Raw genomic sequence first — 24,574 nt, forward strand, 5'->3', positions numbered from 1 at the left:
CACTTGAAAGTTGTATGCATTGCTAGTGGCAGCACTAAGGGCAAGAAGCTGTAGCAGGATTTCCTGGTGCTGGGAAAAGTTCTGTTTCCTTAGTTCCTGTCTCCCCATAGAGCCATGTAGCTTGAAAGGCAGGTCCATGCAGAATCGTAAATGTTTTACACATTCATTTATTTTATTGATTCTTCACATTTTACAAGTTGAGCTCTTAGGTGGAGGAAGCTAAAGGTGTATCTATCACACCAGCAGGATTAACATCCTCTGTAAACAAACCATAACTCACAATAAACTGAGGTGGAGAGCTCACTTTTCTAAGGGAATCTGCTTCCAAAGCCCTCTGAAGAAGACCAGAGCAATAAATTATTAGGAGCTACAGTTAGCCTAATGCTGAGTCAGAGCAAGTGTAATCATTTAACCTCCTACCCTGAAATCTTCTGAGGCAAAAATAAATCAGTTAATCACTAAGGAAAAACTGTAAAGGGGGAGAGAAACGGCTCTTTAATTCTCCTTTCAGGAGGTCAGAGTGCTGTAGGATTGGCTATTCTTATGTAGAGCTTCAGAGAGCTCCTCCCACTCTTATTACAACGTACTTTCCATTCTCGGGTCTGTGGCTAGCGGAAGGAGGCTTTGAAACTCAACGAGCCAAGGGGCTCTCAGCTCCGAGAGAGAGAGGGGGGGGGGGGCTTTGAAAAACTAGACTCTGCAGCTAAGTGTGCACAAGCTGCATGGAGTTAGTTCTGCACCAGTTCAGCTTGCAGACCTCTGATGCAAGTTGTTTTGTGATTAGCAGTGAGCTTTGAAACCACCAGGAATACAATTATAGAAAACGTTGGTTTTTTTCTAAATGGTTCCTCTGGAGCTTTTTAAAGCTCTTCATTTCTGAGAAGGCTTTACGCCTGCTGGCTGTGTGAGTCACAGTGTGGCCAGACAGACGAGGATAGTGTGTATGTGTGACTGTCGCATGCAATGACTAACACTTGCTTCATGCTCTCTTCTGATGTAATTTCTTCTCTGTGCAAAAGGAGCAAGCAAATATCCGTGAAATTGGAATAATGCTGCCCCTCCGTGCCATGAAGCTTAGTTGTTGAACGTTGATGAAGTACTTTGTGACCCTTTTGGTGTAGGGGAGCTAAAAAAGGGCAAGGTGGTAGGTAATATACTAACCTCCTTTGGTATTGGGTACGTTCTTCTTTCCCCAGAATATTGGGTATAATAAACACAGATGCTGCAAGCTGGGAAAGACCAGCCTGTTTCTAGAAACGCTTCCTCTACTTCCCTGTGAACTTCTCTACCCCCCGAGCATTGCCAGTCTGTGAGGAAACCAGGTTTCTGCCATCATGAACCAGTTACTTGGGGCTATTTCTGTGCAGCTGGAATCCAGTCACAAAATAGGTCAGAGCAGTGTTGGATTAGCCACTGGGCCAATGGGGCCCATGCCTGGGGGGCCCCTGGAAAAATGGGCACCCCCATGCCCTGACCCACTCCACCCAGCGCTCCTGTCGGGGAGTGGAGCAAGACCCCATGCCCCGACCCCACTCCCTGTCAGGAGCCCCGGGCAGGCAAGGCAGGGCAGGGCAAGCCCCCATGCCCCAAACCCTATTTCTCTGGCAGGAGCACCAGGAGGGGGAGCGGGAGGGACTCCAGGTGAAAGGGGTGGGGAGGGGCTTCCACTTACTCTGACCCAGGGTCCCACAAACCCCTAATCCGCCTCTGGGTCAGAGTAGAATGCAGCACGGGTATTTAACGAACACATACTGACCCTTCCGACTCCTAGGCCTTGCCCTTATGAAATGTGGTACAGACACCCCAAAGGGGGGGACACTAGGAGCAAAGGATTGGCAGCAGAGGGAGTGGAAATGATAAGGTTTCCTTTCTTTAGTGTGCCCTACATTTTCAGTAAACTTTCCTTTGAAGAGCCAACATTTCTGATAGTAACAATGTACTAACCAGAGAGAGAACAACAGCGTTGTGTGGGAAAGAGGAAAACCTGGGTCTAAAGTGAGCGATGTCTGTCATGAGGCACATCTGAAAGGTGACGTACCTTTTAAATCCCTGCTTGAGTGCATTGAAGTTTATTCCACTCTGTTACCAAGACATTTCCATAGGATGACGACACCTCCAGGTAGCTAGCATGGAAAATGAAGATGCATAGTGCAAATACCTCACTTAGCAGCTTTCAAAGAGAAAAGGAGTACTTGTGGCACCTTAGAGACTAACCAATTTATTTGAGCATAAGCTTTCGTGAGCTACAGCTCACTTCATCGGATGCATACTGTGGAAAGTACAGAAGATCTTTTTATACACACAAACCATGAAAAAATGGGTGTTTACCACTACAAAAGGTTTTCTCTCCCCCCACCCCACTCTCCTGCTGGTAATAGCTTATCTAAAGTGATCACTCTCCTTACAATGTGTATGATAATCAAGGTGGGCCATTTCCAGCACAAATCCAGGGTTTAACAGAATGTCTGGGAGGGGGGAGGGGTGGGACAAAACAAGGGGAAATAGGTTACCTTGCATAATGGCTTAGCCACTCCCAGTCTCTATTCAAGTGTTGGATCATATTAAAGAAGTTCTGTATTAAAATCACAAATGAGTTTGATTCCCCATAGTTTAAATTCCAGGGTATTACTAATTAAGAGGTCTCTTGTTTTTTGGTACTGTTTCTCTCCTGTGTGTGAAACTTGCAATCTGCTAATTGTGTTAGTACATTCTAAGACAGAGTCTGTCTCAAAGCAATTCACAGAGAGAGAGAGACTCAAAGCAATACTCTAACAACAGAAACAGCACCCAGAGACTCCCTGCCCTTTTGTTGTATTAACAATTGTGATTAAAATAGAGATAGAGAATGTAAGTGAATGGATGCTTGGTGTGGATAATAACTGAATGATCAGGGAGGTGCCAGCCTAAGAATCCAGTGTCCATCGGCTGAAGAAGGCATCAAGTGGAAATAACCAGAGGACCCCCAGAGGGCAGACTGGAATCCACTCAACAGCCTCAAGAATGGGAGAACCAAAGAACAAGATAACATCTAGCAGCACGGAGCCGTCAGGAATGTGCTATCTGCTGATTGATTCAGCAACAGCATGATGAAGCAATTCCCATAGACTGGCATAGGAAAAAATTCCTATACAAATAGACTATAAAAAGTGAGAACTTTGGGGTCTGATTCTGCAAACCAACTTCCAGGAGCATCAGATGAGCATCTGACAAGGCCCTGCTCCCTCCTCATGTCCAGGCCACCTGTCCAGTGGCTTGGCATGAGCAACTCTAAGGCTGGTAACTATGATAACAACCTTGCAGAACCTGTGTGTGTGTGTGTATGAATGAATGTGTGAATAAATATGAGATTGAATGGAATGTTATAGCTATAACTAACTGCTTACTATGATTCTTTCTGTATTCACAATAAATGTGGTATTTTGCCTTTTTCCCATTAATAAGATCCTGCTGGTTTTTATTTTATTGGTATAACACAAGCCTAAGTTAATTGTATCCAATTTGCAAATGAATTCCAATTCAACAGTCTCTCGCTGGAGTCTGGTTTTGAAGTTTTTCTGTTGTAATATCGCAACTTTCATGTCTGTAATCGCGTGACCAGAGAGATTGAAGTGTTTTCCAACTGGTTTATGAATGTTATAATTCTTGACATCTGATTTGTGTCCATTTTATTCTTTTACGTAGAGACTGTAGAACCTTTTGTAGTGGTAAACGCCCATTTTTTCATGGTTTGTGTGTATAAAAAGATTTTCTGTACTTTCCACAGTATGCATCCGATGAAGTGAGCTGTAGCTCACAAAAGCTTATGCTCAAATAAACTGTTTAGTCTCTAAGGTGCCACAAGTACTCCTTTTCTTTTTGTGACTACAGACTAACACAGCTGTTACTCTGCAACAGCTTTCAAAGGTAACCCACAAGGATACCCTGGTGATGGCTACAGATGCTGGTAGACAGATAGAGGCACTGATAAAAATGGTCTGCCAGTAGTTTGCCGCATCTATATTTCAATGTATTTCACTAGAATACACACTGAAACCCCAACTAGGAAATCCACAACAGACTTGCCTAACTGTGTCTCAGCAGCCAGCAGTCCTGGGAGAGTCATCTGCAGGCAGAGTGTGATATTGAAACTACAGTCCTGCATCGTTCACGTGAAAGCCAGGAACAGAGTTATGAGGTCCCTTCCATGCCTTCTCTTTTTAATAAGTAAGTGAATTTTATTTATTTTCCACCTGCCTAAATTAGAAAACGTAAGTCTTGGACTGTGAAAAGAAAGTTGTGAATCTGAGGACTTGAGGCAGTCACTTAAGCTGACGAAGTAAAGTGCTTTATGCCTGCAGCGTATTTTGGAAGTTTCAAGGTTTCAGCACTTATTGTAGATGCACTGTGTAAAAGTCCTTGTTGCAAAATTATTGGTTTTCTAGTATTTCAGCATGATCAGTTAATCGTGGGGGCGGGTGGGGGGGTAATTTCAGTGTCTTGTAAGATCTTGCAATTCTCTAGAAAAAGCTAGTGTTCGTGAAATCCACTGGGCTCAACTGTATTAAGGGGACAGACAGGTAGGGGCTCAGATATTATAGTGGTGAGGATCATATAACTGCCTGGGTATATAGATAAACTGCACTATATAGTCACGATGAATCAACTGAGAAAATTCTGTTCTCATTTACATAAGTAAAAAGCTTTATTTAGTCAGTGAGGTTAGTGTCTTTACACTGTTGTAATGGAGAGCAGCGTGTGAACCAGTGTCTTTATGTCCATGAGCTCTTCCTTTTATAAGCATCCTGAGAAATACATGTCTGTGTGCCAATCAGGGAATGCATTCAGTAATTCATTGCCCATGGAGATTTGGCTGGCTGAACTCTGATCAAGTGTTCTGAACTTAGTATTTAGGATAAAAAGAGAACCTCTTTCTCAGCCCTTTATTTGGAAATAAGGATTGATGATATAAATAAAGAGGCAGATATGAATTAGAAAATTCACTTTGAAATTCTGGAAGTAAGAAGTTAAATATAAATGAGGACAAATAGCTGTTTAAAAACCTACTCACTTTTGATACTGGCAGGATGCTTCATTTCCAGGCTGCTCCCTGCAGCTACTCCCCACAGGAGCTAGGAGCTCTTTTGTCACCAAGCACCAGAAGTGAAACCCAGGAGACTGTCTCCTGTGTTTTCCATGCCCCTGCTGTTGGCACCCAAGCAGCTTGGAGGAGAAGGTGGAATCAGCCTGACTCACATGAAGTGGGGAAGGAGGGGATAAGAGGGGAGGGAGTAGCAACCTTCATTCAGCCCCTTCTTCATATGTATTTTGTTACAATCTTGACGTGATCATATACAGTTTCCTCCACAAGACCCGTGCCTTATTCAGTGCACTGACTGGACCATGCTCTGGGGATGAATCAGGGTTGTGGAGGAGACTGTTGTCTATAGAACCCATTCCTCATTTGTTGCAGAAATTGGAAGTGAATGAGGCAGGGGATTGCAAGAAGAAAGAGGATGGTTGCATGGTTAAGGCAGTTGATTGCTGCCCTGGAAAACTGGACTAGCCACTAACTATGTGTTCCTTATTTTATGGGTGCTCAACTTGAGACTGTGTGGTCTGATTTGCAGAAGCGCTGGGCACACAAAACTGCAACTGAAGTTGTTTGGAGGAGGGCTTTGAACATACAAAGCACTATAAAAATGCTAAACACACTGAAAAATCAGGCCCATGGCATCTCATGTTAGGCACACAAAATTAGTGGACATTGACAATTTTGGCTTTAATCTCTCTGTGCTTCAGTCCCCCATTAATAAAATGGGGCTAATCCTACTACTGCACCTCACAGGTGTGCGTGAAGATAAATTCACGGATGTTTGTGAAGCACTCAGATAGCACGGTGAGGATACCTTAGAAGAGTCCACAGGGAAATAAATAATTTGCAGGGTTTGGCTGGTGTGTGGTGAATATGTCTTGAGACCACACAGTGAACGATGAGGATAAAAAGAAATATTGCATAACAACCCAGAGTGAGCATCCTCCCCACTGCGCAGCGAACAAGGCAGGGTTCCCTTGGAAAAACCAGTATGTGTATCAGAATGCATAATCATAAGGGGGGCGAATTAGGGGTGCACAGCTAACATTAATTCTGACATTTCCTAAATTGAGTGATTGGCTTTGCAACCTCAATGTTCTTTAAACATAATTTTTGTGTGTGTGTGTTAGATTGCATGCATCTGAAATAGGTTTTATAGGTCAGCCATTGATGAGTAGAGTATTGTCTGTTAGGTGTATTCTCCTAGGATACTAACATTAGGTTAACATACTCAAGCTCAGAGTTATAGGTGACTTTCATCTTTATTAACCATGTAAACACTGCATGGGGATTTCTACAATTCTAATTAAAACTCCCGAACTCCTACTCTGCCCGGATCTAACTCATGTAAACTTGAACTAAAATGGAATAGCTGTCAGTGACCTCTATCCCATCTTAGCCTACAACAGAGCTCCTCTCTTCAGTGCACTTTGGTATCCTCTGTCACCCTTTTTTGTGCCTGTGGGTTTTATCATCAGGTGTTAGCCTGTAGACACTGGGCTCAGCTCTGGGTCTAAGCATGTCCTGGTTATGTGCTGAGGAGCTTTCTGTCAGTTCTATCCCTTGTATATAAACTCCATAGCTATTTTGCCCATACAGAAAAGGCCACGTCCATCATGCATCAGTTAATATGTGATGCACACGGCTTTTTATTTATTTTTTTCGTGAAAACACCTTTTCAGAGCCCTGTCTGAACATTAATTCCTCATTCCTCAGAACACCCCTGTGGGAGGAAGATCAGTTTTAGCCTCCTTTTATGAGTGGGGAGATTAAGGCACAGAAAGGAAGTGACTTGTTTATACAGCAAGTCATTGGCAGAGCTGTGTTTAGAATTTAGGAGTTCCTGGTTCCCAGCTCTGTGTTCTTTCCTCCAGCCCTTGCTACCTCCCAGTTTTAAGCAATTCCATGGCATTATTCGTAAGATTAGAGGTTTGCCCCATGGCTGTAGTTTTGCCTTTCCCTTCTGCTGGTGTGCTGTGTGCACTGGTTGTCTGCGTGACTACCCCAGAGATGGCTGCATTTCAGGGGGGAAATGATTCTGATGTAGTTTTATAAAGCATTTCTGACGGAAGGGGCCTTATAAACATACTGTATTATTAGACATGCACTACGCCAAAAGATGCATGCACAATTCAAGAAGCATACCCACCCCCATCCCTACTCCTGCTTCAGAAGTTCAGAGCCCCGAGACACCCCCCAACCCACCCCCGAATGCCACAATCTGCACAAAATGCTCTAAATGGCTCTGGTGTGAGTTCTGGAGCTACAGTCTCACTTAAGCCCCGTGTCTCCTCAAAGTGTGATTGTCTGTCATAGAATATCAGGGTTGGAAGGGACCTCAGAAGGTCATCTAGTCCAACCCCCTGCTGAAAGCAGGACCAATCCCCAACTTTTGCCCCAGATCCCTAAATGGCCCCATCAAGGATTGAACTGACAAGCCTGGGTTTAGCAGGCCAATGCTCAAACCACTGAGCCATCCCTCCTCTAACGGAGTAGCTTTGCAGGAAGGAACCCATACAAGCCTGATTTTGGCAAAGCCTGTGACACACATGCAAAGCCAAAGATAAACATGATATAGACAAGCTGTGGTCTCTGTCCCCCTGGCAATCTCAGGAGAGAAATCAATGTTCACAGGTTTGCAATAAGTACAGATGCCTCTCCAAACCCAGCCTCCCAGCCTTTTGAATTTTGCTCATGGCTGATTCTGTTGGCAAAGATTTCACAGCACATTGCTTACAACAGTCTCTAAGCTACCTTCCCTTCCTACATAGGTAGGCAGATTATCTCATAATTTTCCACAATAGAGTTTCTTGCAACTCTCTCTGAAGCAGACAGGCTACTAGACTAGACTTCGTTATTCACCTTCAAGTCTCTCCTTAAAAAATCTCCCCTGGCCTGATGGCTAAAATACCCCGACAAGAGTACTCCCAGCTATCTTCGAGACACCACTGACTTCCTGAGGAAACTACAATCCATTGGTGATCTTCCTGAAAACACCATCCTGGCCACTATGGATGTAGAAGCCCTCTACACCAACATTCTACACAAAGATGGACTACAAGACGTCAGGAACAGTATCCCCGATAACGTCACGGCTAACCTGGTGGCTGAACTTTGTGACTTTGTCCTTACCCATAACTGTTTCACATTTGGGGACAATATATACCTTCAGATCAGCGGCACTGCTATGGGTACCCACATGGCCCCACAGTATGCCAACATTTTTATGTCTGACTTAGAACAACGCTTCCTCAGCTCTCGGCCACTAATGCCCCTACTCTACTTGCGCTACATTGATGACATCTTCATCATCTGGACCATGGAAAAGAAGCCCTTGAGGAATTCCACCATGATTTCAACAATTTCCATCCCACCATCAACCTCAGCCTGGTCCAGTCCACACAAGAGATCCACTTCCTGGACACTACGGTGCCAATAAGTGATGGTCACATAAACACCACCCTATACCGGAAACCTACCGACCGCTATTCCTACCTACATGCCTCCAGCTTTCATCCAGACCACACCACACGATCCATTGTCTATAGCCAAGTTCTACGATACAACTGTATTTGCTCCAACCCCTCACCCCAGCACCTGCCGTGAGATGTGACGGCATAACTGGCCAGAGATTGCCGTGTTTGTTCTCTTGGGTTTGTGGGGGAACAGCAGTCGGTGTCTGTGCTGATAGGTGGATAGAAGGGTTGTCATGGAGACAGCCTAGATAGTGTAGGGGAGAGAGCTAGAGTAGCAGTGTATCTATAAAGGAGGAAGGGTTGGTTTTAGCTTTGGAGTGTTTAAAAAAACCAAAACCAACAAACCCCCAACAATGCCCTTGCTCATTTCAGCAGAGAGTGAAGTAGACAATACCCCCAGCATGTGTCATTTCCCAGTGCAGTGCAGGAATCTCTTAGGACTGGGGGATCTGCCTTACTGCCCACTGCATAGATGAGTTGGGCTCCCCTCACTTCCAGCGAGGGAATTGGGCAAGTCCCCTTGGGACCTATTGCTTGGTCATGGCCCACCTGACCTGACTCAGTATTTCAGACAATATGCTGCTTGCTTCAGCACTTATTACTTAAGCAGAGTCCTGATTTACTACTTTTTCCTGAAGGATACCTAGTACCCCTTCTTCATCAGTAGGAAAAACAGTGTATAGTGTATACTTTTTTCAAAAACACAGGCCCAGTTATGTGCCGAGTGGATTCTTTGTTGAGGCCCCCATCAATTTTAGGGAGGCAAGGTATGGTGGGTACTAAATTCCCTCCACCCACTTAACTGGGGCCTGGGAAAGCAGGTTTTCAGAGTCCTTTGCTGTCCTCTCCTATTCTTTTGGGGGTGGGAGGGGAGGGGAGGGGAGGGAAGTCTGTGACTGATTTCTAGGGGGTTGGGGGGAAGGCAAGTAAGCCTTTAAAAATAAAAAAAGCTGAGGCCATATTTATACCCAAGTAATGGGCACAAAATTGTACTTGACTCATTTGTCAACATTTTCAAACAAGATAGGAATATAAACCTATGATTTAGCACCTAAAAAGCTGGACTTAAGTGTGGAAAATAAGACCACAGGAATGAGCAAGTGCTCAGCATCTTTGAAAATCAGGAAACTGATGTTAGGAAACTAAAGATTTTATTTGACTAACTTTAGACAGCTAAATCTGGAATTTTTGCCTTTCAACTCTACTGCAAGCATAGTTGAAGGGGAAGGTTTTTGTACGTGTTTCTACCATGCCAGTAAGCTTCTTGCACATGTGGAATCACCCTTAACTATGACAGATGTAAGCATTGCTGTATGCTCACACACTACACTTATATTTGAAATATGGGGAGACAGGAAATGCTAAAGGAAAGGTCAGAATTCCTACCATATTACATTTATGGAGTTCAGACCGCTAGTAGCTCTGCGAAAGCTGCTCTTGACTGTACAGTGGCAATAATTCTCTTCATTCTCCTTGTATAAAGTCACTGTCAGCAAATGTCAAACTATAGAAGCTTTAGCGACAGTGAAAATAAATATAGCATATATACACACCAGGTAGATAACTAAATGTGTTGTTTTACCCTTTATTTTTAGTGTAAATGAAAATAGCACTACTTTTGATTGAAGAACACATACTTGATATCAGATATGCTTTCAGTGCAGTTCTTACCAAGTAAGTCTTACGGAGTAGCCAAGAGCTATTGATATTCTCATCACATTTACAAACCTGTGTTGGAGGTAAAGTGAAGTAGGGGAACCCTGTTAAGACTATAGCATAATTTGTTGTTTATGAATTGCTGTTCCTCTACAAAAATGTTAATTAACCTTATTGTTTAAAACAGTCAACTATTGTTACAGTAATCTTGTGATTCTTGTAATTGACAGATCCTAAGATTTCTTACTTTGTGTGTTTGACAACACTACATATAGTTGGTGGTTCCCATTTTGTATGAGTCTCACATATCACCAGGGGAGGGAGAGATTGAAAAAATGTGATAGTAAAACCACCTAACTGGCAGGGAAAGTCAGGGGCATCTTTAGTACCTGGTTTCAGAGTAACAGCCGTGTTAGTCTGTATCCGCAAAAAGAAAAGGAGGACTTGTGGCACCTTAGAGACTAACCAATTTATTTGAGCATAAGCTTTCGTGAGCTATAGTTCACTTCATCGGATGCAGTGATGCGGTGAGCTGTAGCTCACGAAAGCTTATGCTCAAATAAATTGGTTAGTCTCAAAGGTGCCACAAGTACTCCTTTTCTCTCTAGTACCTGAAACTATTTAAATAGATTCAAGATTCTTTCCCTTTAAAATAAGTGTAGATAAACATGACTTTCACTAAAACTGGATGTGTGATAACTTCCCTTCTATTTGAGGGATATGTCTCTATCAGTTACAGCGTGAACTAATTTGCAGCAATAACAATGCAAGATCCATTTAGTTTGATTTATCTTTTTGTCTGCAGGCCAACTCCAGTAGTATATGTGAATGTTAGTCAAGGACACTCTGAGAACAAGGAGTTCCTTTCATGTAGGTACAAAGTTAATAACATTGATGTAGCTGGATTTTTTAGGACCAACTGTTCACCCTTTCTCATGTGCATTTGCTTTCGTAGATCAATGGGGAAAACCGCTTTGGAGCTCAAATTACGTTACAGATTTTGGTTCCTATCAGCATACAAAAGAATCGTATTACAAACACAAAAAATATAACAAGAACACAGGTATTTTTTTTTTTAAACTTTTTCAACGTGCAATTCCTGTTCCACAGACTTTCAGGAGAGCAGGTTTAGACCCTTACTGATAAATAAAGGTAAGATTGTCGTGGAGGTTGTGGAATCTGTGATCTCCAGCAACCTCCGTGACATTGGGAGCCCCCGCAGCTGACCAGCTGCTGCAGGCATCAGGGGACCCAGCAGCAGCCCAGCCTCCAAGGACCCTCTTGCAGCTGCAGGTAGCAGGACCCATAACTGACTGGCTGCTGCCACTGGTGGTGACCATGGTGGTGCATGGTAGAGGGACCCGAGCTGCTCAGTGGCCATGGGTGCCTCCCCAGAGCTCCCCTGCCATTATGGGTGGTGGGGGACCCCCACCCCCCACAGGGCGGCAGGGGCCACTGGGCAATGGGGTCTCTGCAGCTCCCAGCCACTGCGGGGGGTTGGGAGGGGCACAGAGACAGGGTGCTGGGAGCTGCAGAGACCCCATTCTCCCTCCCCATTTTGTCAGGGATGTTTTTAGTAAAAGTCAGGGACAGGTCACAGCTTCTGTGATTTTTTTGTTTATTGCCCATGACCAGTCCATCACTTTTACTAAAAATATCCATGACAAAATCATAGCCTTACTGATAAAACATATTCAAGCAGGGTTTTCCTACAGCATCCAGGAGTATTTTCTCTAATTTTCTATTTCAAGGTTTACATATTGTAACCTGTCAAATTCATTCTGCTAATCTAGGAAGTTTGCCAACCTAAGAGCATGTGTTTAAAGCTGGGTCTATACAAGTGCTAATTAAAAACAAAAAAACCACATTTTTTATAAGGCAATGCCTCAAATGTATTAGCAATATTAGGTCAGGTCTTCATTTTCCAATGTGAGAAATGAAAAGTAGGCTAGATTTTACTGTAGCTTATTTAAGTCATCAGTTTTAATGATCTAAAAGTGGCAAAGGAGCTTAAAGTTCAAAATAAGGACTTAACATATGTAGAACCATTTTTAATATTTCAACTGTGAAATGTTTCAATTTTTTTTTTTTTTTGCAATAATGGATCTTCACTTATTTTAGCTGAACACTTAGAAATTATTCAACTCATGGACATAAGAGGTCATTTACCATCTGCACCATGCCAAATGTGCCAATGTTAAGTATTCCAAAAATACAGCAAAGGGAGTGACAGTACAAGGACATCATGTTGTGATCACTCATTCAAAGGTCCATTTCGATCAGTGGAAAAGGCTGCTATTGAGCAGAACATCACTTGCAGAGGTAAAGTTCAGGACTTCTCTGTGGAACTTTCGGAGCTGTTTATGTATGCCTTTCAAGGCAGAGGATGATGATAGCTTTCTTTTGTAGTTTACCTCTTTCAGAAGTTTATCTGCCAAATAGTGCAGCCACAGGACGTTGCTATGGGGGTGATAGTCAGCCCAGCTGTTGGAATTCTCTTCTTTCATCTGCCTATAGATATCAAACTGGTAGTCACCTCTTCCTTGGAACAGCTCTTTGTCAGTAGAAATATCACAGAAGACCGTTAACCCATCTTTCTCCATCCTAGACAGGGTGTAATCTATGATGTTCACATGAATTCCTTTCGTGGGGATTGTATAAACTGCTCCATTCAAAGTATAACTGAGCTCTTTCAAGTTGGTTTTCTTCACCAGAATATTCCCCCAATGCAAGTCTCTGTGCTCAAAGTACAGTCCCTCCTCTGCCACAGCCAAGGAAGCAGTAACTTGATGCAGCAGGCTTTTTGCTGTTGCCACTGAATTTAGCTGATTCCTCATATTCTCCAAGTTATTGCCTCCAAATTCAAATTCCAGGATCATGAACAGCTGCTCTTCTCCAAACAGGTCGGGCCGGTCATTTTCAGATCCATTCAGTTCATGATATTTGTCCCAGGCTTTCAGAAGATGCTTGGGATATGCCCCCTGGACACAGTGCACAGAGTACAAGTCAATGAACCCTACAGTCCTGTTCTCTACCTCCTGAGATAAAAGGCTGAGCTCCTTTGAGATTATCATCTCTGGCAAGATCTCACTGAAGCTCTTCTGAGCTTCTCCATTGACCCTCTCAGTCCCCTCAACAGGAATGATTTTTAAAGCCACAGCTCCTTTCTCACTGTTCGTTTGGAACACCTCCCCAAATACTCCTTCCCCAATCTTCAAACAGTTCTTCATCTTATCTGGGGGAATACATTCGTCAAAGGAGATAGGACCCTCCTGCTGGCATTCCCCATACACCTTCTCTGCATCTGTAAGCATCACCTCCAGAACAGAATGGGACTTCATGGGAGTCAGCAGGAGCACGGAGGAAGTGGGCCAGTTAGAGTAGCAGACACTTTGAATGAACAGGGATTTATGGTACCCTGCAAGCTGAGATTTGGAGGAAGGAGTACAAGGGATGCTGCCACAGGCACTTTCCTCAGTGGAAACTTTCTTTTTCTTGTGAAGAGAGAGAGATGCTCGAGCCCTGGCCCACCACTGGGAGTCATTAAGGAAAGAAAAATCACACAGAAAAGACGACGACATCTCTAGGGCATTTTTCTCCATTCCTCTTTGCCTCATTTGTTCTTGAAAGAAGGAGCCATCAGCCTGCTGCCATGGAGTTTTTGAATTCTTGCGTCTGACTGGGCGGCGCCTTGCCTGTTTCCCCCATCGGCTGGAGCTGAACCCACTGATACAGGCCTTTTTACTGGTGCCTCTACCACCATCTCTGGGAATGACCTTGCTACTTCTGGACTTCTTTTCTGAGATTACAAACAAGGCAGAGGGGGAAACTGGCTGCTGACAATCGTTTTCCCTCCAGGAGGGCCAAGCATCCAGATTCTTATTATTAGCAGCCAACCAGTTTGGTACCACTTGAGAGCTTAAGACCACCAACGGCTGAAGGTGGTGTCTGCTTTTGTCTGTGCTAAGGTTCCAGCTCCTTTTCTGAGAGCTTCCTCTCAAATCATCATGTGGCTCATCAGGACTGGTATTACCTTGTACCAGGACATGGGGCTTCCCCGTAATGGGCAGTGCAGCCCCAGGACAGCTAGCACGTTTCTGCAGGCCTAGGCTAGTTTCTAGTGGGCACGGCCCCGGTGTAGTCCGCTGAGCCCTCTCTGCCTTTTGTGAGGTCAGTCTTTGGACATGATCTCTACTCACAGTTTTATGAGTGGGGGATACAGGCTGGCCCCGAGTAGGAACAGACGGTCTGTGTTTACCCGGAAATGATGAGGGAACAAGCTGGATCAAGTCCCGCTGGGCGGCTCCGCAGGGTACGAGGACACAGCGGCTCTCGGATAACCGGCAAGCAGGCGGCCTCGGGGCCCCGGGGGGAGATGCTGGGCGCGCCGGCTGGCTCCGGCCCCGCCAGTCTCCCGCCAGGGGGCTGGCGCTGGGCCGCTGTGGGCCACGAGAGAGCCGGTCGCTGGCCCCGGCCAGGGGCGGGGAGAAGAGCTCCAGGCTGCCCTCCAGCCCTGCCGCGGGCTCCGCCGCGCTGCTCCCCGGCGTCAGGGAGCTCAGCTCGGCCAGCAGGGGCCGGGGGGGCCCGTGACGTCGGCGGGGGACCCGGCCCGAGGCCGCCCTCCCAGCGCCGGGGGAGCGGTTCTCCTGGCCGCCGCCCAGGATACTCTCCTCCGCGGGGAGCGGCCGGCTCTCCGCCCCGGCCGGCGCCGGCTGCTGCGGGGTGCTGCAGAGCAGGGGGGGCCCCGCCCTGCGCCCCGGCGACGGGAGCGCCCCCCAGCGGCGCCGGCGGGTGACGTGCCTCCCCGGCGGGGTGGCGGGCGCGGCGCAGCCCTCGGCGGGGGCCCGGTTCTCCTTGGCCGGCCGCGCGCTGCCGCCCCTCCGGCGGGCCGGCCCCCGGCGCGGCCGGCGGGGGCCAGGGGGCTGGAAGTCGGGGTCCTCGGAGCCGGAGGACGAGGCGGCGGAAGCCGAGCCGGCGGAGGCGGAGCTGGAGCCGAAGAGCCGCTCGCGGTCCTGCGGCGGCGACAGCCAGGGCGCCGGGGGCGGGAGGCGGCGCAGGCCGGCGCCCCGGCGCGTGTAAGTGCGGAGCAGCCGCGGCTGGGGCCTCGCAGCCAGCTCCATGGCGCGGCCGCGCCTCAGCCAGAGCCGCCGCGCCCGCCCGCCGCCCTTTCAAACCGCGTCTCGCGAGGCCGGGCGAAGTCCCGCCCACCGGGCCGCTCCTGCCGCAGCCTCCCCCGTGTCTGTCACCCCCCCCCCCCCGCGCCCTGTGCCCGTCACCCCCCCCGTGCCCGTCACCCCCCCCGTGCCCTGTGTCCGTCAGCCCCCCTGTGCCCGTCACCCCCCCCGTGCCCTGTGTCCGTCACCTCACCCCCGTCAGCCCCCCCGTGCCCTGTGCCCGTCACCCCCCCCGCGCCCTGTGCCCGTCACCCCCCCGTGCCCTGTGTCCGTCACCCGCCCCGTGCCCGTCACCCCCCCCGCGCCCTGTGTCCGTCAGCCCCCTGTGCCCGTCACCCCCCCCGTGCCCTGTGTCCGTCACCTCTCCCCCCGTGCCCGTCACCCCCCGTGCCCTGTTTCCCTGACCTCACCCCCCCATGTGCCCGTCACCCATCCGCGTGCCCGTCACCCCTCCCATGCCCTGTGCCTGTCACCTCCCCCCCGTACCCTTCACCTCCCCCGTGCCCGTCACCCCCCCGTGCCCTGTGTCCATCACCTCCCCGTGTCCGTCACCTCCCCGTGCCCTGTGTCCGTCACCTCACCCCCGGGCCCGTCACCACCCTCCCGTGCCCTGTGTCCGTCACCTCTCCCCCCGTGCCCGTCACCCCCCCGTGCCCTGTTTCCCTGACCTCACCCCCCCGCGTGCCCGTCACCCCTCCCATGCCCTGTGCCTGTCACCTCCCCCCCGTACCCTTCACCTCCCCCCCCCGTACCCTTCACCTCCCGTGTGCCCTGTGTCCGTCACCTCCCCCCGTACCCTACACCTCCCCCGTGCCCATCACCCCCCCCGTGCCCCGTGTCCGTCACCTCACCCCCGTGTCCTGTGCCCGTCACCTCACCCCCGGGCCTGTCACCACCCCTCCGTGCCCTGTGTCCGTCACCTCTCCCCCCGTGCCCGTCACCCCCCGTGCCCTGTTTCCCTGACCTCACCCCCCCATGTGCCCGTCACCCATCCGCGTGCCCGTCACCCCTCCCATGCCCTGTGCCTGTCACCTCCCCCCCGTACCCTTCACCTCCCCCGTGCCCGTCACCCCCCCGTGCCCTGTGTCCATCACCTCCCCGTGTCCGTCACCTCCCCGTGCCCTGTGTCCGTCACCTCACCCCCGGGCCCGTCACCACCCTCCCGTGCCCTGTGTCCGTCACCTCTCCCCCCGTGCCCGTCACCCCCCCGTGCCCTGTTTCCCTGACCTCACCCCCCCGCGTGCCCGTCACCCCTCCCATGCCCTGTGCCTGTCACCTCCCCCCCGTACCCTTCACCTCCCCCCCCCGTACCCTTCACCTCCCGTGTGCCCTGTGTCCGTCACCTCCCCCCGTACCCTACACCTCCCCCGTGCCCATCACCCCCCCCGTGCCCCGTGTCCGTCACCTCACCCCCGTGTCCTGTGCCCGTCACCTCACCCCCGGGCCTGTCACCACCCCTCCGTGCCCTGTGTCCGTCACCTCTCCCCCCGGGCCCGTCACCCCCCCGGGCCCTGTGTCCGTCACCTCTCCCCCCGGGCCCGTCACCCCCCCCGTGCCCGTCACCTCCCCCCTTCCTGTCACCCCCCCATGCCCTGTGTCTGTCACCGTCACCTCCCCCCCCATGCCTGTCACCTCCTCCTCGTGCCCGTCAGCCCCGTTCTCCCCATCTGTCTCCCCTGTGCCTGTCTCCCCTTAGGTGCCCCGTGCCCATCACCCCTCGGATGTCCTATGTATGTCACACACACTGTGCCGGGTGCCCTGTGTCTCTCACACGCAGTCTGCCCATCTCTGTGCTCCCTGGGTGACTTTGTCTTGCCCTCATGAGATGACGAGGCCCCTTCGCTCTCAGTGTTTCCCGCAGGGCACTTGCGTCTCTGGGGGGAGATGGACCAGCCCTTCACTGGTTCCGCTCCATTGAGCCCCTGGTGACAATGGCCATATTCTGTATTGAACCAGCTAAGGCCTTCAGGCTCTCACCTCCTGGGGCAGAGAGCTGTGTCTCCAGGACTGGCTGTGCAGCACAATACACGCTGAGCGGATAGCACTGTATAAACAACAGAGCACTCACCCTGAATATAGTGAGTGCCGAAATGTTGACGTAGCTTTGGCTTTATCATATAATCCAAAAAATAGTCTCTGCTGTAGTGAATTCTGGGGACTCCACTGTTCTACGGTGCAGATGAGTCCTTTGTGCTCCAGGCAAATGCTTGGGGATAGCTCTCCAATACATTTGCCCCACATACTGCAAGTAGGTTGTGGTCACACATCTCTAGGTGAAGACCACCAGACCAGAGACACTTTGGAGTTCATCTCTCCTAAACTGACCAATTGGTGGTGTCGTGAGCAATCTGACCCTGAGCCTCCCTTCCTCTGCTGGTAGCTGAACATGCCACCACTACAAGTATCACCAGTCTTGGGAAGAAGGTGGCAGACAATGGGATTGGGATTCTTTGGGCATTTTATTAGGCATGCTCTGGGCAAATGGTGTGTGGGAAACTACCAAGATTTTCTACTACTCTCTTTCCAGAATACAACAGTCTGCACAATAGGGAAGGAATGGTCTCTTCCATTCGGTACTAGAGAGACCAAATTATCGGTGAGTGGTTTCTTGGTATCTGCTGTTACACAGATGTACTAGGGAAACACAAACTAGTTACTGTTGGTCTTTCCAGAAATGGGAAATGCAGCACCCAGCAGATACTCTGTTAGTAAATCTACATAGAATGTAACAACATAGGCTCTCTGTGGTGCAAGCAGTGAGCTAAGTCCAAGATTCAGTTTAGTTTGGTTTTAACACACAGGCGCATAATGGTTCTGGATGTTAAAAATAAATAAATAAATAAATAAAAATTGAAAGTCCTGACCTGATAGACTATATTTTCCTAGATCCATATAGCGATCTTGTAACTTTAATGTTGGGGCACGTTTTTGTGTGTATCTGATTACTTGATTTGAGCCTGTCATGGTGCTTGGTATGTGGCCCTTTAGTTCTCTTGTTTTATATTAGGGTTGCTGGTGGTAGTGACAGCTACTGCAGGGCTGTGCTGCATCTGCTGTGCCATGCATATCTAAGCGCTAGAATAAATTGCCTAGGGAGATTGTGGAATCTCCATCATTGGAGATTTTTAAGAGCAGGTTAGACAAACACCTGTCAGGGATGGTTTAGATGATACTTAGTCCTGCCGTGAGTGCAGGGGATTGGACTAGAAGACCTCTCAAGGTCCCTTCTGGTCCTGTGATTCTGTCCTGGGACATTGGCTTTGTAGTGACCAATGCAGTGAGTCATACAGCATTATTGAAAAGTGGAATAACAAGTGTTGCATGCTGTAACCAAGAATGGCTTGCTTTTAATACACACACAACATGCATTTAGTGAAATGGCTTGTACATTCTAGAAGTCTCAAACTATTTCCATGCAAATTGCAATCGTGAACCCCCTGCTTAGAGTGAAATAGTTTGATTCCATGCCATACATTTTGCTTTGAGAAATATTTTCAGTGTTGATATCCCTTTCACTTTCAGGGCAGCAAAGAAGTGCAGTACCAATGTGTGGAATGTGCTATCCTGGCCGACAAGAGAGAATGTTACTGTGATAGCTGAGTTGCCTTTAACTGATTCTCAGCAGGTATACACAAAAGCTGTGCGTGTCTGTCTTTTCTTGCTAAAAATCTGTTAACCCACATTTGTGGGATAGAATCTCTGCAGAGACACCTATGAAATCCTTACCCTGAATGACATTTAGGTACTAAGTTATCTCCTGACTCTGCAGAGCAAGGGTGGAGTTTTAATCATGGTGCTTTCAGCTCTCAGGAGAGACTCTGCTCCTACAAGAGATGTTGCCATCTCCTCTAGTTATCCACAGAGGCTATTCCTCCAGAGGATGGCATTTCCAGTGCTGCAAACATTGATTTTTCTAGGTACCGTCTTACTATTGATTCTTCCATAAATCCAAGCAGAGCAGGGGGATGCTGGGTAACACAACCCCAGCACATTAGAGTCTCAGTTGTGTGAGTGGACTGCAGTTATTCCATTTCTAACCCTCTGGCTAGAAAAACATCCAGCAGGTCTTAACAGACTTTGAGGTGAGAGGTCTGAGATGTAGGGGGAAGAGATAACTCCTTTTGTGAATTTCTTAAATTGATGAGCAGTCCCCATAACCAGAACTGCAAAATCTGGGCATCTTGGGTGCAATCCTATCTGGAATTTGGTCAGTCCGAGCTCCAGTACGGGTTCGAACACACTCTGTTGATTGGGATGCAGTGGGAACTGGCTGATGCATCTGAGTTCTGAGTTTGGAAAACCACTATGTTTGTGGAGGAGGCAGAGGACCTCTTTGCTAGACTATGATTTTGCCAGCTTTTCTCTGAAGAAATGAAAGGTCTAAAATAATAATTTGCTTTGTCTTTTCCTTCCCTCTTTTGTAGTTCTTAGAAGATAGAACTGATCTTCTGGTCATTGGGGAAATCACCTTCAACAAACATCTCAAGAGAATCATAGAATATCAGAGTTGGAAGGGACCTCTAGGGCCTGAAGGAAGAGAACCACAAAGCTGAGGTATCCAAGCACCATGTAGGCAGCTAGGGCCCTTTCTCAGGATGGAAATGAAGGAAGCAACTGAGGGGAGGAATGCAAATGTTTCTGCTGAACTCTTAAAATAGAGTGATTTAGGAGGGCCTGGACTCATTGGCTGAGTTCAATTGAACCAGGATTTGGACCACAGAGAGAACAAAAGGGAATGAAGAGAATGTATTGGTGTACACAGAGAAGTTATCTGCCTGGTTGGGAATATGCATACTGTATTCCCAGTCATGCAGAGAACTATCCTAAGTCCAGAAGGTAATTTCTAGTTGGAAACACAAATATATGTCAGCTTCAAAGAAGTTTCAATGATAGTAGATACATTTAAGCACCTCCTGGAAGCCTGATGGGGGTGGGGGAGTGGGGAATACAGCCAATTAGGATGAGCAGCTGTTTCATCTTAGATGGGCTGCATTCATGTTCCCTCTTAATCATCTATTTGAATCTAAATCCCAACATTTTTATAAATGTCAGGTGGGAAATTGGCCACTTGATACAGTTATATTTAATAGGCACATTTGTCCTCTCACGTACATCAATGTAATTCAGGAGAAACCCCAGGGAAATCAGCGGGCTTGCGTCGGTGTACATGAGAAGAGAATTCATGTTTCAGGAGAGGCTGTTAAAGTAGTGAGATAAATCTGAGCCGTGTATCACAGGGATTATCAGAAATATAGCTCTGCTCGTGCTCTGATGCCTAGTGTGAAGAAAGACAAGGGGCAGATACAGTGGTACTGGAGCATCATTTCAATACACAAAGTAACCTCTGTCACTCAACTGTATTGTCTCTATTTTTCAGTGTTTCTTTTTAGTTAGCAAATACTTGAGCCTTTTCCTCCCATTGGTGGAAACCTTTACCAATGAGCTCGGCTCAGTAGAATCTCCTTTCTTGCCAGCATCAAAGCAAGAGGAGTTTGAGGTATTTACTCCATCCGCAAAATATGGCCACATCTGTATTTGGAAAAAAGGTGTATTTTTAACAAGTTAATGAGGCTCCTTGCTTGGCTTCAGCTAATGTATTAAAGCTACAACTGCCTTGTCTTCACCAGGATTTCAATGTGTTAGTTAACATGTTTTAAAGTTGCACCTTTTCCCCCCAGTGGAGACAAAAACTATATTATAGTCATTATTATTGTCATTAGGGGACACTGAGACAATCACTTCACCCAGAGACTTCTTAAGGAGTCTGAGTGAGTTTAACTAGAAGTAGAATGATACAAAATTAGCATTACGCACATTAAGTGGATTAAAATTGGCTAATTGAAAGGACTCAGATTGGAAATGGGAATCTTCATCAAGCAGGTGTTATTCTAGTTGAGGCCCATGAGAACTGGTTCTTGGCCCTGCACTGCTTAACATTTTTTGTCAGTGGCCTTGAAGAAACCATAAAATGATAAACATAAAACTGAGAAAGTTTACAGATGACCCAGAGATTGAGGGAGCAGTAAATAAAGAAGAGGACAGGTCATGATACAGAGTGATCTACATCGCTTAGTAAGCAGGGCACAAGCAAATATTATGAGTTTAAGATGGCCAAATGTAGAGTGTCCCTTCTGGCGTTATAATCTGTGAACTCACTCCCCTAGTTAAGACAAAGCAGTTATACTGGAGCATTTGTTAAACCACCCTTGATTCTATTCTAGATTACTGTCATCTTGCTGAAAACGCAAGTAGTCAATTCCTTGCCTGTTGTCATAGGAAGCTCTGTTGGTGGATTTTTGCTGTTGGCTTTCATTATTTTCATCCTTTTTAAGGTAAATATATTTGTTGACATAATTACAAGCACATGTCATTCTCGTTGATTAAGATCCCAGCAGTCCAGTGACTATCCTGTCCTCAGTGAGAGTTCACATTCAGCTGTGGATATTCTGATATGTTTTACTGAGGGAGGGAATGCAGGACCATTGGGGTTCTCCCTTACAGTTTTTTCAGCAGGGTAATTAATTAATGTGAATTAATACATTTTTAAAGTTTCCCTGAGTTATGAAATAATTTGTTTTAAAAAACAAACAAATCCTGAAGGATCCCAAAGTCTTTCTCAAGGCCTTACTGTCCTGGCCAGATTACAACTCAGGCAAATGTATACAGCCTCTTAAAATTTCCTCCACAGTTTCAGTTGGAGAAGGTATTCATTTTTATTTTCTCTTAAACTGCTAAACAGCTGCCACGTTCCACTCCAGAAGTGGCTTCATTTTAGTAGAGTGTGGGTATGTGGAGGCGGGAGGAGAAAATCATGGGAGGGGGTGATTCCATAGCTACATGCCAATACCTTTTGAAGGGTTTAAGGATGTAAGGTGCTATAGAACTGTAAGAAATTATAATTGGGACAAATTCTGAGTTCCTTATTCAGCTTTTGCTCAGTTCCTTATTCAGCTTTTGCTCAGTCCTTAAACTTCCTCTGACTTATTGTGACTTTAACTGAATAGGGGGAACTCAGAATTTAGCTCATTGTTATAATGTATATACACAAACATAAAGGACACAATACATGTTTTTAATGCTCTTCTTGATGTCTTTCAAAAGACTTTTGAAGAGACTTTTTGTGGCTTTTTCAAAAGAAACTATAAAAATATGATGGTGGACATGATTCCTGAGGATCAGAATGAGTAGAGCAGGATTCTGTACAGGAATTGTACACTCTTCCTGAGAGCTCCAATATCAAAGACCAGCCGGAAGCAAAGCAAATCAGTCTGTGAGCTAGGATGGATCTTGAGACTGCCATGGTTTGCTCCTGGTTTAATTTAGGGACCTTGCACAACCCAGTCACCTGCTTATGCAGCTAGCTTGGATTTGCTGACTGTTTGTCAAAATTGGATTTTCCTAAATTAACAAACTACAGAATCCTCATTTCAAATTTTGCCTAAATGTAAATGTAAATATGGAGAAAATTTAGTTTGGATTGTGTGTAATTTATGCCTTGTTATCACATTCTTTGTTGTTTTGATGCCGAGTTGGTTTTAAATGGACTTTAAGAGCATGCAACCGCAAACTAGTTTGAAAATAGAAATGGTTGAATGGAGGCTTCACTCTGGTCATTGTGAGTGAAGTTAGCAAAGCACCTCAGATGCATGCATTCTTGTACTTGTTTGATTTAACACAGCAGGGCAGTCTCGTTGCTCTCAGCCATTATTCAGTTAGTGGGATACGTGGATTCTTGCTGATTGGAATCATAAGTGTGTCCAGAGGTGACCATGTAAACAAGCAGAATGGTATAGGAGAAACACTCTCCTCCCCACACCCAGAACAAAGAAGGTTCTTGTTTGGCCTAGTAACCCAAAATGCTTTTGTGTTTTCCTTTGGGATCTCCAGACTCTCGTGAGAACAAAGGGTTAATAATCAGATTCATGCCTTTCAGTTCTGGGTTAATTGTTTTCAAATTCTGATTAGGTCACAAGTGAAAATGTGTTTGCTAGGTTTCATACTAGGTCCCGATGGACTATTTCCGCATCAGAAATCACTGCACCATGATGGCATGATTGGCAATGCCTGCTCAGAAGAGTACAAGAACTGGAATGGTAGCAGTGTTGCAGGTCTTGAGTCACTGGCAAATCTGGAGTTGAACAGAGCAGGATTGTTGCAGGTCAGGATTGTGCTTTATTGCATAGCAATGTGGAGTCCCAAGACTGGAACAGCAGGGGGTATTGCAGGTCAGAGGTAACTGCATTTACAGAGCAGTGTGCGTGGGAAGTTTGCTTAACAACTGCCTGTCCCGTGGTTGGCTCTAGTCAGCACCTTCAGTCCTTGTGTTTTCTGAGCATGAAAATGACTACTGACCTAAAACATTTTTTTGAAAGCAAAAATATCTTTAAATATTTCCATATCTGGCTGTAGCTGTCCCTACCTGTGTAGTTTGCTGTTTTATTTCTGTCACATTTACTTCACCTAAAACCACTGAAACTTGAGTGTGTGTTCACTTGAAATGAACAGAATTAACCTAGATGTTCATTCCAACAAGAGGAAAGCAGATTGGCCCACCACCTGCTCATGTCTTAGCCAATACACACCATTTCATGGGTAGCTAACAGCTTCTACGTAGCCTGTGCTGGTGTTTTTAATGTCTCGGTGTAGCAGTCAATATGTACTGTTTCATGGGAAACTAACAGCTGCCCTGTGGCCTGCACTGGAGTGTCTTTAATATCCTGATGTAGCAATTGGTCGGATGGCAGATGGCTGTGATGTGGTGGTGGTGCAGCATGACAAGTACCTGAGTTTAAGTGCAATGTTGGGTCTCCTCAGTCTACGCAGGTCCGAGAAGATAACAAGATACTCTGCAAAAGCACGTCCTAATGGACAACTCACAAAACCACAGTGGTAATGGTTGTTGAGTAGACAGCACGTCTGTTCCCTCCAAGGTAGAGCTTAAGCAGGAGTTTTGAATCTGTGGTCCCAGGATATAGAGGAGCTTCAGAAACCTGCCAGGCCTTTGGTTAGTGCCAGAGTTGGCAATCCAAGAAACTCATTTGTGGATGGTTTGGAGGGAGGGACAGACCACCTCTTAAAATCCCCATAGAACATCAGATCAGAAAAAGGACAGACTGTTTCTTTCTCTTTGGGTTCTAGCTGTGGGTCACAGTTCAGGACAAGCTCTCCCTCTCCCTTTCTGTCCAAGTGCCTCCCCC

General features: G+C 46.9%; 3 protein-coding genes across 5 annotated transcripts in view; 1 reads left to right on the forward strand and 2 right to left on the reverse strand.

Annotated features, from left to right (window-relative positions):
- The window catches only part of LOC125623962 (uncharacterized), a 54,313-nt gene extending 48,559 nt beyond the window's left edge, over window positions 1-5,754 (reverse strand). The window contains exon 1 of the mRNA XM_075120928.1: window positions 5,048-5,754. The gene's annotated coding sequence lies outside the window, so the exon portion shown is untranslated. The remainder of the gene's footprint in view (window positions 1-5,047) is intronic.
- Window positions 4,113-24,574, forward strand: part of P2RX5 (purinergic receptor P2X 5) — a 63,745-nt gene continuing 43,283 nt past the window's right edge. Inside the window, exons 1-5 of one of the 3 annotated variants that reach the window (XM_048823519.2) lie at window positions 15,146-15,278; window positions 17,905-17,973; window positions 18,900-19,002; window positions 19,802-19,931; window positions 21,599-21,709. The gene's annotated coding sequence lies outside the window, so the exon portion shown is untranslated. Of the gene's footprint in view, window positions 4,204-15,145; window positions 15,279-17,904; window positions 17,974-18,899; window positions 19,003-19,801; window positions 21,710-24,574 lie in introns of those variants that run through there. The other 2 variants (XM_075120925.1, XM_048823520.2) reach the window with 2 other exon arrangements.
- Window positions 12,157-15,345, reverse strand: HASPIN (histone H3 associated protein kinase). The gene has a single exon (XM_048823501.2). The coding sequence runs from the start codon at window positions 15,321-15,323 to the stop codon at window positions 12,483-12,485; it is 2,841 nt and encodes a 946-aa protein (XP_048679458.2). The 5' UTR covers window positions 15,324-15,345; the 3' UTR covers window positions 12,157-12,482.

This window comes from Caretta caretta, chromosome 17 (genome assembly GCF_965140235.1).
Source record: "Caretta caretta isolate rCarCar2 chromosome 17, rCarCar1.hap1, whole genome shotgun sequence".
In the NCBI taxonomy this organism is placed as follows: Eukaryota; Metazoa; Chordata; order Testudines; family Cheloniidae; genus Caretta; species Caretta caretta.

What these genes read in the sequence shown, in the direction of transcription:
- HASPIN (XM_048823501.2), bottom strand. Translation starts at nt 15,323, where the DNA reads ATGGAGCTGGCTGCGAGGCCCCAGCCGCGGCTGCTCCGCACTTACACG.